Source organism: Callorhinus ursinus, unplaced genomic scaffold, assembly GCF_003265705.2.
Source record: "Callorhinus ursinus isolate GAN/ISIS: 27379988/994484 unplaced genomic scaffold, GSC_fseal_2.0 scaffold72, whole genome shotgun sequence".
Taxonomy (NCBI): Eukaryota; Metazoa; Chordata; class Mammalia; order Carnivora; family Otariidae; genus Callorhinus; species Callorhinus ursinus.
In genome coordinates this window covers 27181-41499 of record NW_027397134.1, presented here as the reverse complement: position 1 = coordinate 41499, position 14319 = coordinate 27181, and the positions used below count along the sequence as shown (strand labels likewise).

The following is a 14319-nucleotide window of genomic DNA, read 5'->3' as shown; positions in this document are numbered from 1 at the left end:
AGACGCTTAATGACTGAGCCACCCAGGCACCCTGCTAAGTTCTTTTTCTTCTGAAAATAAGCTGTAGTCTAGAGTCATATGTTCTGCAATTCCAGGTATGATTTCTTTATCGTGAGTCAGTCCGTGAAAGATGGTACTGTCACTCCCACTCATTATAATGTCATCCACGACACGGTTCGCTTCACCCCAGATAGGATACAGTGTCTCACCTACAGACTATGCCACATGTATTATAATCTGCCAGTAAGTATTTTTTTTCATGCATTTTCCTTTAGATCTGTAAGATTGTTCAAAATTGGAGCTATACTTTTTGAACCTTCTGAAATGGTATCTCTGAAAGGTTAAATTTAGATAGAAAGTTTAGAAAAATTGTTGTTCTTCTTTCTGATGAAGGGTGTCACTCGAGTTCCTGCTCCTTGTCACTATGCCCACAAACTGGCTTACCTTGTGGGCCAGAGTATTCACCAAGAACCACACCATTCCCTGGCAAGCCGTCTCTTCTACCTGTGACTGACAGAAGACAGCCTGACAATGTGTTGAAAACCAGCATTTGTAAATTTTTTTTTTCTTTTTAAGCTGCACTTCTGAAATACTCCCTTAGATGCATAGTTCTAAGACACAGATATATATATTTGGGGGGTGGGGAGAGAGAGAGAGAGAGAGAGAGAATGAGCTGGGAGGGGCAGAGAGTGAGAGGCGGGGAGAAAAACCCAAGCAGGCTCCACTCTCAGCCCGGAGCCCGATATGGGCTCATGACCCCGTGATTCTGGCCTGAGCCTAAATCAAATGTTGGACGCTCAACTGACTGAGCCACCCAAGTGCCCCAAGATGCACAGTTTACATGCTGCTTCTATTTTCCAGGCAGGAGAACAGACCATGAGGTTTGTGTCTTGCAACTCACCTTTTGAAGTGTATTAGTGACTTTATGACTGGCCACGCCTCAACACTTGGCACTTCTGAGCAAGCGACACCATGCATCGTCAAGATTGGGCATTAAGTCTCACGAACAAGTGGACTCTGCTTGGAAAATGATATCTTTTTGAAACCTTTTATTTTTAAAGGGCAGCAAAGCTCTCAAAATGTCAAAATTCAATGGGGATTTCTTAGGTTATTTCTTTCCTACAAAACTTTAAATAACACAATGTGTGTAGTATTGATTACTCTTCAGAGGGATGGAAATTGGAACGTAACTTTGGAGCTGTAATAAGGAGAGCCTTGTGGTTTAAGAGTTAGCAGCTCTTGGAACATTGAAGTTGTTGTGTCCCTTTTCCACAAAGAAGGGAAACAGCTCCATGAGCGCTACCTTTTCATGAGTTCTCTTGTGCGTGTTCCGAGGGGGAGGACCCTGTTAAGGGCCCAGCAGTCTTGAGTAATTGGTTAAAATGAAGCTATTATGTTTCTCCTGAAAACATTGTTTTCTCTCCCCTTGAAACTATCCTGAAATAGATTCGGGAAACAAGATGTAAAACTTTGTTTTCTTATACTCCTAAATAAAATAGTATTTTGGCCAGTGGTAGGGAGTAGATTAGCTTCAGGCATACCAAAAAGGGTATGGTTAAAACAATATAATTGCTTTGGTTCTAAGTTAATCAGTTTAGGTTTACAACTTGAACCAGTCTTACAAGAAATAAAATTAAAACAAGTCATTTAAAAATACGTTGTACTCCAGGTAACATCTTACCTAGCAGGACTGCCCATAATGATGAGTAGAATACAGAGGATGGGTCCATCAAAGATAAATTAAGGCAACATGTTCTTTTCTGATGCTAGAATTTGCCTTATGATAATACATTTCTAAAGATCTATAAAAAAAGAAAACAGGAAGGAACAAATCCAAAGTAGTTATTAAAACTTTCTGAACATCTCCCATATGTACAATCAAAATCATTTATAACACTATAGAAAAACTTCTAGACTTCTAAATTTAAAATGATGTGATCCAATAAAGATATCCATAGTAAAATCATTGAATCAGGTCTTGTTATTTTAGAAACATATTCTGGTCTTAGGTTTCTTAATCTACAGGCTAGAAAAAATTGTTGGTTTTCTAAGATACATGGAAATATTTTTGTGACTCAGGCATTATCTGATTTTATTAGCCTACCTGTGCTTCATAAATTCGGCGAAGGAGGCTGGTAGTCAACATTTCCACAAGAAAGCCTTACCTTCCCAAAGGCTTGTAAATCACATTTCTACAACGGATCACAGTGCCTAGTTTCACATTGCTGAGTAGGTGCTGAGGAACTAATGGTCTTTCAGGAATGGATCTGGCCTAACTAGCAATGAAGTATGTAAGAAAAATGAACTTTCTGACTCTGGGAATAGTGAGTATGTATATCAACCTACCCGCCCCCCCCCCCCAAGTCAGTGTATCCTCAGAAGAGGATACTGACCAGCACTGAAGATGCGGGGAGGCACAGAACGGAGCAGCAGTATGCAGCGGAAGGAAATCTAGAGAGATTACTCTGTTAGGATCGGTACCAACTGCCGTTGGACATCATCTTGTCTTCCATCACTGTTAGGTTAACCGTAATTCTTTGTAAGTGTCCTTCATTGTTGAAATGAGGGTGATCCTTCAGTCTGACGATGTGGGGGTTCCTGGATCCATTTCCTATTGCTGCTATAATTGATTACCACAAACCTAGAGTCTTCAGGCCCCACAACTGCAGTATCATCGTTGTGTAGGTTAGAGGTCTGGCGTGGGCTAAGACAAAACAGGTCAGCAGTGTGTTCCTTTCTGCGGGTGCTGGGAGAGAAGGCGTCTCCTTGCGTTTTCCAGCTTCCAGAGGCAGCTGTGTTCCTTGCCCCGTGGCCCCTTTCTCCTTCAAAGCCAGCAATGGCTGATTAATTCCTTCTCCTATCCTTTCTAACGCTGGCCCTTCTTTGCCCGCTTCTACTAGTAATGACCCTTGTGATGATACTGGGACCACTTGGTGGATAATCCAGGATCATCTCCCTATTTTCGTTAGGGGATTGGCAACCTTAGTTCCATCTGCAATTTTCTTTTATTTTTTTCTTTTCCTCTTTTGTCTTCCCTTGCTTAAATTTATATTTTTTTTATTATGTTCAATTAGCCAACATGTAAGACATCATTAGTTTTTGATGTAGTGTTCAACGATTCATTAATCTTCTCTTTCCTTCTCCTCTATTGCTTTTTATTTTTTTTTTTAAAGATTTTATTTGACAGAGACACAGTGAGAGAGGGAACACAAGCAAGGGGAGTGGGAGAGGGAGAAGCAGGCTTCCCGCCGAGCAGGGAGCCCCATGCGGGGCTCGATCCCAGGACACCGGGATCATGACCTGAGCCGAAGGCAGATGCCTAACGACCGAGCCACCTGGGCGCCCCTCCTCTTTTCTTTTAATCTTCTCTTCTTCTCTTTTCCTCTTCTCTTTCTAGAAAGGCAGACTGCCACATGAAGTGCCTCATTTGGCTGTGTCTGGAGTCTTAGAAGTTCGTCCCGTGTTCTCCTTACAAAGGGACCTTGAGATCTAGTTTGGAGATCCTAGCAGGGGGTGCAGCTGCTCATGTACCCTTGACCTAAAAACTCCTCCTCTGTGGGGGAAGGTCGTCCTCTTCCATGGAGCCCGCAGGTTCAGGAGGGACCCACATGGAGCAGGGAGGGAGGAAGGGGACACCTGCCCAGCCCGCTAGATCAGCGGAATCAACCCTGCTGATCAGTGGGGTGACAGACGTCGCAGCCACATTGCTCACATCCCCATCTGCCCCTTTAATGCCCCTCCCCCATATAAGGCAACATCTGGGCAGATGCCAAGGATTCGAACATGAGCATCTTTGTGGGGGCGGGGGAGGCATTATTCTGCCACAGAGACCTTGCCCAGGAGTGTCAGGGATCAAGGACAGATTTGAATGGAGAAACCCCTCCCTCCATAGGTCCTTAGGGAGAGAATAAGTGCAACCCCGGGGGGCCCCTGCTGGAGTCTCAGAGGACAGAACTCTTAAGTACCTGCACCGTGTCCCATGTGCCTCTCCCCATCATCCTCCTCACTCTGTGCCCTGGTGACACCTGACCTGCCCGGGGTGGAAGATCCATGGGGGCCCCCTCCGCTCTGCCCCCCTCCCTCACTCACCCGGCTCTCCGTGCTCCCTGTCCCACCCCCGCCACGGTCTTTGGCCCTGGCGGGGCTGCCTCAGCCACCCTCAGTGTCCAAGAGCCTAGGACAGATGGCCACCATCACCCGCCCTGAAAACAGCAGCCGTGTTGGCAACCAGGGAGCAGCTTGGCTGCAGCAAGCCCTGGGCCGTGTTCCCGAACTCCTGACCCACAGAACTGCCAGGACTCCTGGGGATCTCAGAGGGATTCCTGGGCTCCAGGTCAGGCAGCCTGGGCTCGCCCTCTCTGGGCTCTAGTCTGGAGATGAGGCTGATGATGACCTCTCATTGGGACATCTGCTTGGTGCCTGTGTTGTGTGCAAGGCCCACAGGGAAATGGGAGAAAAGCCTGCGGACGGCCCGTGCCTACTCACTGCCCACAGCCTTTCTCATCCCTGTCGCTGGTGGGCAAGTGGCTAGTGCTGAGTCCCGGGGACGCGTCCTGGGGTTTCACGCACGGCTGTCCTTTCTCTCCTGGTCCTCTGGCGCTGGGTGTGTTGCTGCACCCCATTTTCTATGGTCCTGAGTATGGTCTGCTGACTCAGCTGTCCTCACCGTCTGGGGCTCCCGCTCAGAAGATGACTCTGTCCGGCACTGGAAGCATCGGTGTGGATTATTATGTTAGTTCCTGGAACCAGCTTTCCCCCGGGAAGAGCCTCAGGGCTTCCCTCTCCCCAAAACTCTTGCTCACCCCCCAGTCTCCAGATTCTAGATGTGTACCCCCAGACTATAGGCTCTCTCAGCCCGTGGGTCCAAGCTTCGGCTGAAGGTAACTGGCTTGTTCCAAGGAGGGCTCGGGTCCACCAGAGTGGAACACCCACAAGAAGTTCTGAGTGCGCTCTCGCTGTCCCTGGGGACCTCCACGTGCTGTCCCCCCTCCAATCAGGGCTGACAGAGAGGAACCAGAGGGTGAGGTGAAGGCCCACCCCCACTGCTGCCACAGTGGGAAGCCGGTTGGTTTGGCGGGGCTGTCACTGGCCTTTGTCTTTCTGATGTTCCGAGTCTGGGACAAGTGCTCTCTGAGCTCGGTTCCCCCCCGCCCCGGGTCCCTCTACAGGGATCCACGTGGAGGAAGCAGCTGTCCCATGGAAGCCACTTCCCTGGGCTCAGGGCTTCGCTGTGGAACAGAGGCTGCAGCCAGAAGGGGAGGCTCGGGGGCAGTAACGAGTGCCCTGTCTGTGAGGAGGGAGCGTGGGGTGCGGTTGTCTCTCTCCAGGGTTCCCTTCCTGCAAGAGCCCCTGGTCCTCAGGCAGCAGGGGGCGCTGTGGGCCTGCCCTGCTGACACCACCTGGGGCACAGCCATGGCTCATTCTCAGCCTTAGGCAGACAGCACTATCAGAGCTCAGGTGTGGGAAGAGATGGATCTGCAGGACTCCCCCGCTCTCCCATGGAGTGCAGCAAGTAGGAAGCAGAGCTCCGGGGGCATGTCAATCACAGCCTAGACCCCTCCCCTCCCCCTCGTCCCTCTCTGCCCAGGTGATCTGCTGCCGGCCATTTCCTTCTTATCTGAGGGGCATAACATGACAGTGACTTCAGACTCACCATCCCTGTGTCTCTCCTTTTATTTCAGGGCCCTGGGCACAGCCAGCACTGTCTCGGGAATCTCAGTGTCGGGGTATGCTGGACAGAGAGGTACCTGCCTTGCACTGGGCAGGGCAGCATCTTTGGACCCTGAGGTGCAGGCTGGCATCCACAGCTTCCTGGTGCTGCCCGCCAAACTGTGAGCGCCCGGAAGTTCTTGGCGCTCACCTCATTCCGATACTATGGTTCTGCTTGCCACTTCAATTCATTTTGGAGTGAACCATCTTACAATCAATGGAAAACTTTGAGCCTATTTAGAATGATCTGTTCATTGAATAGGTGTAAGAAGTGACCTCCTAGGGTTCCTATGTGAGTTGTATTCCTCGGGAAGTGGTCTTGATGACTCATCCCATGTCTTCAGTGACTATAGGATTAGCCATGCTTTTCTGCCTGGCTTTGGACAGCAACTTACCCCGTCTGCAAGCTTGCAGAGGTGACTAAGCTCCCTTTACAAGTTTGGACAAAATGGGCAAAGGCCAGTTAGGTGCTTGGGATGTGTGGGGGAGCGTGGAGGGTGGGGGGTCTTTGGAAGGACCTGAGAGACTGTACAATGAACAACGTGCCAAGAGGGTAGTGACATGGCAGTGCCCCTGTGTATCGCACATCCCCTAGATTCTGCTGGAGACATTGAGCCCCTAGACATCTGTGATGTAAGAAATAATGGCAGGCACACAACATAGAACCAAGAAAGGAATGCCCACGACAGAGATTGACTGGGGTCGGCTGTGACAATGGGGACGGCAGCTGTGATGAGAGTGGCCACAGCAAGGACCTCAGAGCTGCACGGAGGTTCGTGCTTGCAGAGTGAGGAGGTTTGCACAGAGGATGTGACCCGGTGATGTGGGGCCGGGCCACCAGCAGGCCGCCACGCAATGATGAGTGACAGGTAACATGACAAACACATTCCAAGGACCTTCTGTGAATACTACTTCTCTCTGGCCTCACAAAGTGCCCCTTGAGGACGGTACTGGAATTCCTATCATTCCTGTTTCACACAGGAGTAAAGGGGCTCCTAGAGAGGTTCCTTGAGCTGGCCTGGGTCACGTGGTGCGAATGGCAGGACTGGGCACGGAGTAGACTGTGCAGATCCAGATCCCGCACCGTCCCCAGTGTGGAGTGTTGTTCTTGTCCTGTCTCCGGAGACTCTCCGTCCTGCTCACCAGGTGCAACGGGGCGTGTGCAGCTCGTTCTGGTAAGAACCTCACATCCTCTGTCTCCATGGATCCTAATTATTCTGGGGAAGATACACATAAAATAACGACATAATAAATTCTCCCCTAATAGGAGATCCCTGAAACAGATCACTTGGGCACAGCTCTGGTCAGGAAGATCTTGGAGGCTCAACTGTAGGATACTGCCGGTATTAGCCAGAGGTGCCGGGTCATATTATTCATTATACTGTTTTAAGAAAATTCCTTTGAGGGGCACCTGGATGGCTCAGCTGGTTAAGCATCTGCCTTCAGCTCAGGTCATGATCCCGGGGTCCTGGGATCCAGCCCCACATCGGGCTCCCTGCAATGGAGAGCCTCCTTCCCCCTCTCCTTCTGCCCCTGCCCCCTGCTCATGCTCTCTCTCTCTCTAATAAATATATAAAAAATCTTTATAAATAATTAAAATCTTTTTTAAAAAAAGAAATTTCCTTCAAAAATGAGACTAACTTCTGTGTTTAAGTTTATTTTGACATATTTGACCTAACAGTACGCGCATGACTGCAAGACAAGTTTTCACCTGAGATGCGGTTTACATTGAACTGTGTGTATTATAAATGCCCGAGGGTAACCTGTCATGCACTGTGGCCTGAGGATATTCAAAAGGATATGATTTGGCGAATCACTGTAGTGGAGATGGCCGCTGACAGACCCCAAATTTCTCCCCTCCAAAAAAGCAATGAGAAACTGTCACAAATTGCCACCATCAACATTTTCAGAATTCTGGAGATGAACGGAAGCTTGCAGCAACAGAGGGGATGTGGATTCCAGAAAAACAGCAGCTGAATCTCGCTCAGAACCATGAGTTTTGTGCTGTTCTGACCTGCCTTGTCCCACGCCCTGCTCTGCGTCTCCACGGCAGTCCAGAAAGCTGAGAGCCCACATTCACGGTGAAAGTCGGCAGTGCGGCAGCCAGCCACCAGGGGGAGCAAGGGGGGCTGGAGCCTCCTCACAACTTCACTCCTGGGACGGAATCACTACTGGACCTATCTGGTGGGTCTCTGCCCACTCGTTCAGCAGTCTGTCTTTGACCTGACTTGGAGCTTGTCCAGAACAAAGAGTCTTTTCCCTGGCATCACTGTCAAAATGAAACAAAACAAACATATAGGCAATTGTTTAACATGGGCTTGCTTAACGTGATGGATAATAGTTGGAGCCAACAGTAGGCTAACAAAAAGCTTAAGAGCTGAGAAAGGAAATTTCCACAGGGGCTTTGAAAAGCCCTGACTTAGTCCTAGAATGTGTGCAAGTGTAAGGCTGTACGCATGCTCAGGAAAGACTTGACAAGCCCCCATGTGGTCCCCTTGGGCTGACCTTGATGTTCTGCGCAAGCAGCAAGCTAAGGTCACAGCCATTCTCGGTTGCCAGCTGAGTTTTGAAGACACGATTCAACAGGCCCACGGGGCCCCTCGGCAAAGACGGAGCGACTTCTCAGTTCAGGCTGTTAATGAAATCTCTAACCAGTCAATGGCTGGACCACCAAGTAGCCTAGCAGGGACTACAGTGGTCCCACATGACAAAGCGTACAGACTTTGGAGAATGAGTTCAGAAAAGTCACTCATGAGAAAACAGCAATAACAACAACAGCAACAAAAAAGAGCAAAAATATGCAATCCCGGGGAGGGGCCAGATCTGATTCCCAGAGTTGCCGTATTATTTTAAATGTCCAGTTGATGCCCCCCAACCCTCAATAACAGTCATAATAAGAGACCTACAAGGAAATTAGAAAGTCGGGCCCTGTGCAGAAAAGAGCTGGCCGTAGCAGAGTTGAGACTGCTTTCCTTAGAAAGGTCTGCTTCCTAGGTTGGCCGTTGGCTGAAGTCTGGGACCGTGGAATCAGGAGTGTCCCCACCATTTATGCTGAGAATCCCTTCCCTGCTGGAACCCTGGCATTCAGGTTATGTGCTAAATGATTGGTCCCCACTAAAAAGCTCTGGGCACCCAACTCTCTAGTGAGCTTCCCTGGAAGACCACAGTTCACACATGTCACAAATTATTGCTGAAAGAATGAGATGCACCTGTGCGTCTCCGCTGCAACAGGAGTCTTGAAAGCCCGCGCTTGGTTTTCTCTGGACCTCCTCCCATCTGCCTTTCTCCTTTGCTTCTTTTGCTGCGTGTGCTTTCACGGTAATAAGTCGTAGCCATCAGCATGACTACATGCTGAGTTCAGTGAGTCTTCCCAGAGAGTCACAGATGGGCGGGGGCTCCTGGGCTGTCCCCCAACCCCCCAATACACAAGAATAAAAGCAACCAAAGAAGCTGGCCCTGAATGAAGTCCGGACACTGGACAAATACTTTCTTTTTTAAGATTTCATTTATTTATTTATTTATTTATTTGAGAGCAAAAGAGAGAGAGAAAGAAGAAGCCGGGGCGGGGGGAGGTGGGAAGCAGAGGGAGAGGGAGAAGCAGACTCTGGGCGGAGCTTGGAGCCCCACGCAAGGCTCCATCCCAGGATCCTGAGATCATGAACTGAACCGAAATCAAGAGTCGGTCACTCAACTGACTGAGACACCCAGGCCCCCCCCCGGACAAATACTTTGTATCAGCGATTTTAAGTCTGTTCAAAGACTTAACGGAGCTCCTCGTTTAAGAACTAAACCTTAGGACAAGAATTATGTCTCTCCAAGTATATAAGAACCACGAGAAAGATATAAAAGAGAGCCAAATAGAACTTGCGCAGTTGAAAAGCCTAGTCACGGCTGAAAATGTCACTAGACGGGCTTGTATTGGTTTCCTGGGGCTGCTGTAAGAAATGACAACACGCTACACGGCTTCAGACAATGGAAGTTTCCTGTGATGTGCTTCCGTGGGAAAAGCTGGAAGTCTGAGGTCAAGCTGTAGCCTAAGGAAGGGGCAGGGAATGATGCCTCCTTGCCTCTTTCTCGCCTTCGGTATTCTTCTGGACACCCACGGCTTTCCTTGGCTTGCAGCTGCAGGTACCCCCACCTCTGCCTCTGCCATCACATGGCCTTTGGCCCTGTGTTTGTGTGTCCAAACCCCCCTCCTCTTGTAAGGACAACAGCCTTTGGATTAGGGCCCGCCCTAATCCAGGGTAACCTTATTCTAACTTGATTATACCTGACAAGACCTTACTTCTGAATAAGGACACTTTCACAGGTACTGGGGATTAGAGTTTGAATACATATATGATTGAGGGGGAGAGGGACACAGTTAAACCCACGACAGGGCTGAACAGCAGATTGGAGTGGAAGGAAGACAGAACCAGCATATTTAAGGATAGAAAAATTGAGGTCTGGTCTGACGGACAGTAAATTAAAAAAATAAGCGTGGGAAGAAAAGATGAACAGAGCCCCAAAGACCTGTATCATACTATCAAGCATACCAATTTATGCACTGCGAGTCCCAGAGAGACCTAAAAGAGAAAGGGAACAGGGAGAACATGTGAAGGAATAAGAGCCAAGCTCTCACCAAATCTGATGAAAAACAGTAACCAAAATATTCAATAACGTCAAGCGAGATCAACTCACATCACATTCCAATAGGTGAAGGCCAAAGACAACGGACTGTGAGAACAACAGAGAAGTGACTAATTGTGTACAAAGTCTCCTCAGTAAGTTTAACAGCAAATTTTCCTCGGAAACCATGGAGGCCAGAAGGCAGTGGGATGAGACACTTAAAGTGCTAGAAGACACAAACCTGCCACCCGAGAATTCTGTATCTAGCAGGGATGTCCCTCAGGAATATGGGAGACATGAAGACATCCCCAGAGAAACAAAGTCTGAGAGCATCCATTGCTATCACCAGCCTTGCAAGAAATAGTCCTCACCCGTCAGAATGGCTAAAATGAACAAGTCAGGAAACGACAGAGGCTGGCGGGGATGCGGAGAAAGGGGAACCCTCCTCCACTGTTGGGGGGAATGCAAGCTGGTGCAACCCCTCTGGAAAACAGGATGGAGGTTCCTCAAACAGTTGAAAACAGAGCTACCCTACGACTCAACAAGTGCACTACTGGGTATTTACCCCAGAGATACAAATGTAGTGATCCGAAGGGGTACGTGCACCCCGATGTTTACAGCAGCAATGTCCACAATAGCCAAACTGTGGAAAGAGCCGAGATGTCCATTCACAGATGAATGGATAAAGGAGATGTCATATATAAACACAATGGACTATTATGCAGCCATCAAAAAAACCCAAAATCTTGCCATTTGCAACAACGTGGATGGAACTAGAGGGTATTATGCTAAGTGAAACAAGTCAATCAGAGAAAGACAAGTATCATATGATCTCATTGATATGAGCAATTTGAGAAACAAGACAGAGGATCATAGGGGAAGGGAGGGAAAAATGAAACAAGATGAAACCAGAGAGGGAGACAAACCATAAGAGACTCTCAATCTCAGGAAACAAACTGAGGGTTGCCGGAGGGGAGGGGAGTGGCAGGGATGGGGTGGCTGGGTGATGGACACTGGGGAGGGTATGTGCTATGGTGAGCGCTGTGAATTGTGTAAGACTGATGAATCACAGACCTGTACCCCTGAAACAAATAATACATTATATATAAAAAAGAAGAAGATAGTAGGAAGGAAAAAATGAAGGGCGGGAATCAGAGAGGGAGATGAACCATGAGAAACTATGGACTCAGAGAAACAAACTGAGGGTTTCAGAGAGAAGACGGGGTTGGGGGGATGGGTTAGCCCAGTGGTGGGTGTTAAGGAGGGCACCTATCACATGGAACACTGGGTGTTATATGCAAACAATGTATCTTGGAACACTACATCAAAAACTAATGATGTAATGTATGGTGACTAACATAAAAGAAAAAAAAAGAAGAAATAGTGAGTCCTTCCAGGTGAAATGTACGGACAACAGAGGAACTTAATTCTACATGCAGTAGTTACATAGGTAAATAGAAAAGAAAGTACAAATGTGTAAATCCATAAACACAAATGGATAAGTGCTTAAAGTGTATATAACCTAAGCTTATAAACAATATATTTTCTTCTGATTTCAAAGATAAATGTGTAGTAAATATATAAACATATATAAATTATATATTATAAATAAAACATATATGTTAATGAGCACATGATGTATAAAGATGTGATTTGAGTAACAAAAATAGCAAAAAAGAGAGGACGTCGATCAGAGACCTTAAGAGTCAGGTCTCTGTATGCCATTGAAATTAATCTGGTGTTGATCGGATTAGAATGTTAGAAATGAAGATGTCAGTTGTAATCTCCAGTGAAACTACTAAGTATACGTGGACTATATAGTAAAAGAAACAACATGGGAATTTACTGGGTACACTAGAAAATAACTAACACAAAAGAAAGCAGGAATGGAGGAATATTAGACCCAAAAGATATAACACATGAAGAAAACAAACAGAAGAATGATACATCTCATGCTACCTGATAAGTAATTAAATTAAATGTACGCGAATTATACATCCAAGTAAGAGGCAGGTGTGAGCAGAATGGACACAAAACTACATTCTCTCTCTCTGCCATCTGCACGAGAGTCATGCTTTAAATCCAAGACAAGAGGAGATTGAAGGTAAAAGGACAGAAAAATATATACCAAGCAAATTGTCACCAAAAGAGAACTAGACCCGCTTTGTGACTATAAGGCAAATAAGCTTTATGTGAATTTTTTCTAGAGACAAGTAAGAACACGCTATGGTGACAAAAGCATCCATCCTTCAAAGAGATCATGGTAAACATTTTGCACTTAACAAGAGAGCTCCAAAATACATGAAATTAAAAAGAGCAGCAGACCTGTCAACACTAAGAGTTGGAAACTTCAATACCGGACAGCTAAGAGTTAAAGAAGATCTTTTGCTTCTTGTGATGGTCACATCTGCACTGTGGGGTGGGCAGAGTAGGGGCTCTTTATTATTTTATGGTTCAGGGCACTGACATTTAGAGAGATTAAGTGACTCACTGAGAGTGACAGCACTGATGAGCGATGGCTCTGACGCAGGGCATACAGATGCCTCCCTGGGGATAGAGATCCCTGATCAGCAGGGTATGAGATCGTGCCCAGGCACTCTCCCTCACTCCGTTGCCCACAACCTCCTGCCCCAAGGTTGCTGCGAGGAGACAGCTGGCCCCCTAAGGGGGTGTTGGGCCCAAGAGAATGACTCAAAACCCGACCAACTCCTGGCTCTACCTTTCAATCCCTGACCCAAAATACAATGCCCCCAAGTGGTTCCCTGGGGACAGAGATCCCTGAATGCCCAGAGTCATCTAGCTCATGTCCTGGACTCCAGATCAGGGGCTACCCTCCCTCCGTTCCATAAACTCTCCTTGTTCAGGACACGGGAGATGCCTGAGACAAAGAAGGGCACATGCCTGACTCAGCCTCCACCCATAGGTTTCAATCCCTGACCCAAAAGCTATGACATTTTCCTAAAAGGAAGTCCCTTGAAGGTCAGGGGGTATCATCTGTGTCCCTCCTCCCTCAGCATCTTCAAACATCAGCTGCCCGATGTGAGCACCTGGGGGTCTGACCAGTGGTCTGCTTGGCTCCCACGTGGCCCAGAGTCACTTGAGTCATTCACTGGATGTCCTTGGTCCTCTCCCCAGATATGGGTTTTTCTGGCCTACTTTTGGAAGCTGAGAGCAGATCGACTAGACCTTTTTCTAATCTTCATCTTTATTTTCTTGACCACAGACCCTGGGAAATGCATTACAATAGAAAGAGCAGTTGACATCTTGCTATGAGAAGACCACAGAAAAATGAGTGATAACTTTATCAGAGTTCAAACTTCTGATCCCATTGTTCATCATTTGCCTAGCAAAGCCACCTGAGTCAGAGTGGGCTTTAGGAAGGTCTTGGAGTTGGTGTATCCTTAAAATACCCAACAGAGAATGTAAACTGATGCAGTCACTATGAAAAACAATACGGAACTTCTTCAAAAAATTTACAAAAGACCTACCACTGGTTCCAGAAATCCTACTTTTGGGTAATATACCCGAAAGAATTGAAATCTGGATTTCAGGGAGATATCTGCCCATGTTCTGCAGCACTATTCACAAAAGCCAAGCTCTAGAAACAACTTCAGGTCCACTGATGAACAAATGGATAGAGACAATGTGGTCTATCCATACAGTGGGCTATGATTCTGCCTTAAAAGGAAGGAAATCTCAACATGACATCTCCCTGAAAGGAAGTCCCTTGAAGTGTCAGGGGGTCCAACCTGTGTCCCTCCTCCCTCAGCATCTTCACACATCAGCTGCCCGATGTGAGCTCCTGGGGAATCTGTCCACTGTTCTGCTTGGCCCCCAGGTGGCTCAGAGTCCAGGCATGTCCAAGCCAACTGCCCCCATGACAGGTCTCTAGTGAATTAGCTTGACCTTCACCCACCAAGCCTGGGTGAACTGTTGGTGCTGATTAACGAGGACTGGTGTTTGCTGGTTTGCTTCCTGTGAAAATTTATATGTTATGGGTCT

At 47.5% G+C, this 14319-nt stretch overlaps 1 protein-coding gene across 1 annotated transcript in view; it reads left to right on the top strand.

Annotated features, from left to right (window-relative positions):
* Positions 1-1929, top strand: part of PIWIL3 (piwi like RNA-mediated gene silencing 3) — a 56765-nt gene extending 54836 nt beyond the window's left edge. The window contains exons 18-19 of the mRNA XM_073886873.1: positions 96-243; positions 862-1929. Of these exons, the coding sequence (XP_073742974.1) occupies positions 96-243; positions 862-918 (205 nt within the window). The 3' untranslated portion in view covers positions 919-1929. The remainder of the gene's footprint in view (positions 1-95; positions 244-861) is intronic.
* The last annotated feature ends 12390 nt before the right edge of the window (positions 1930-14319 follow it).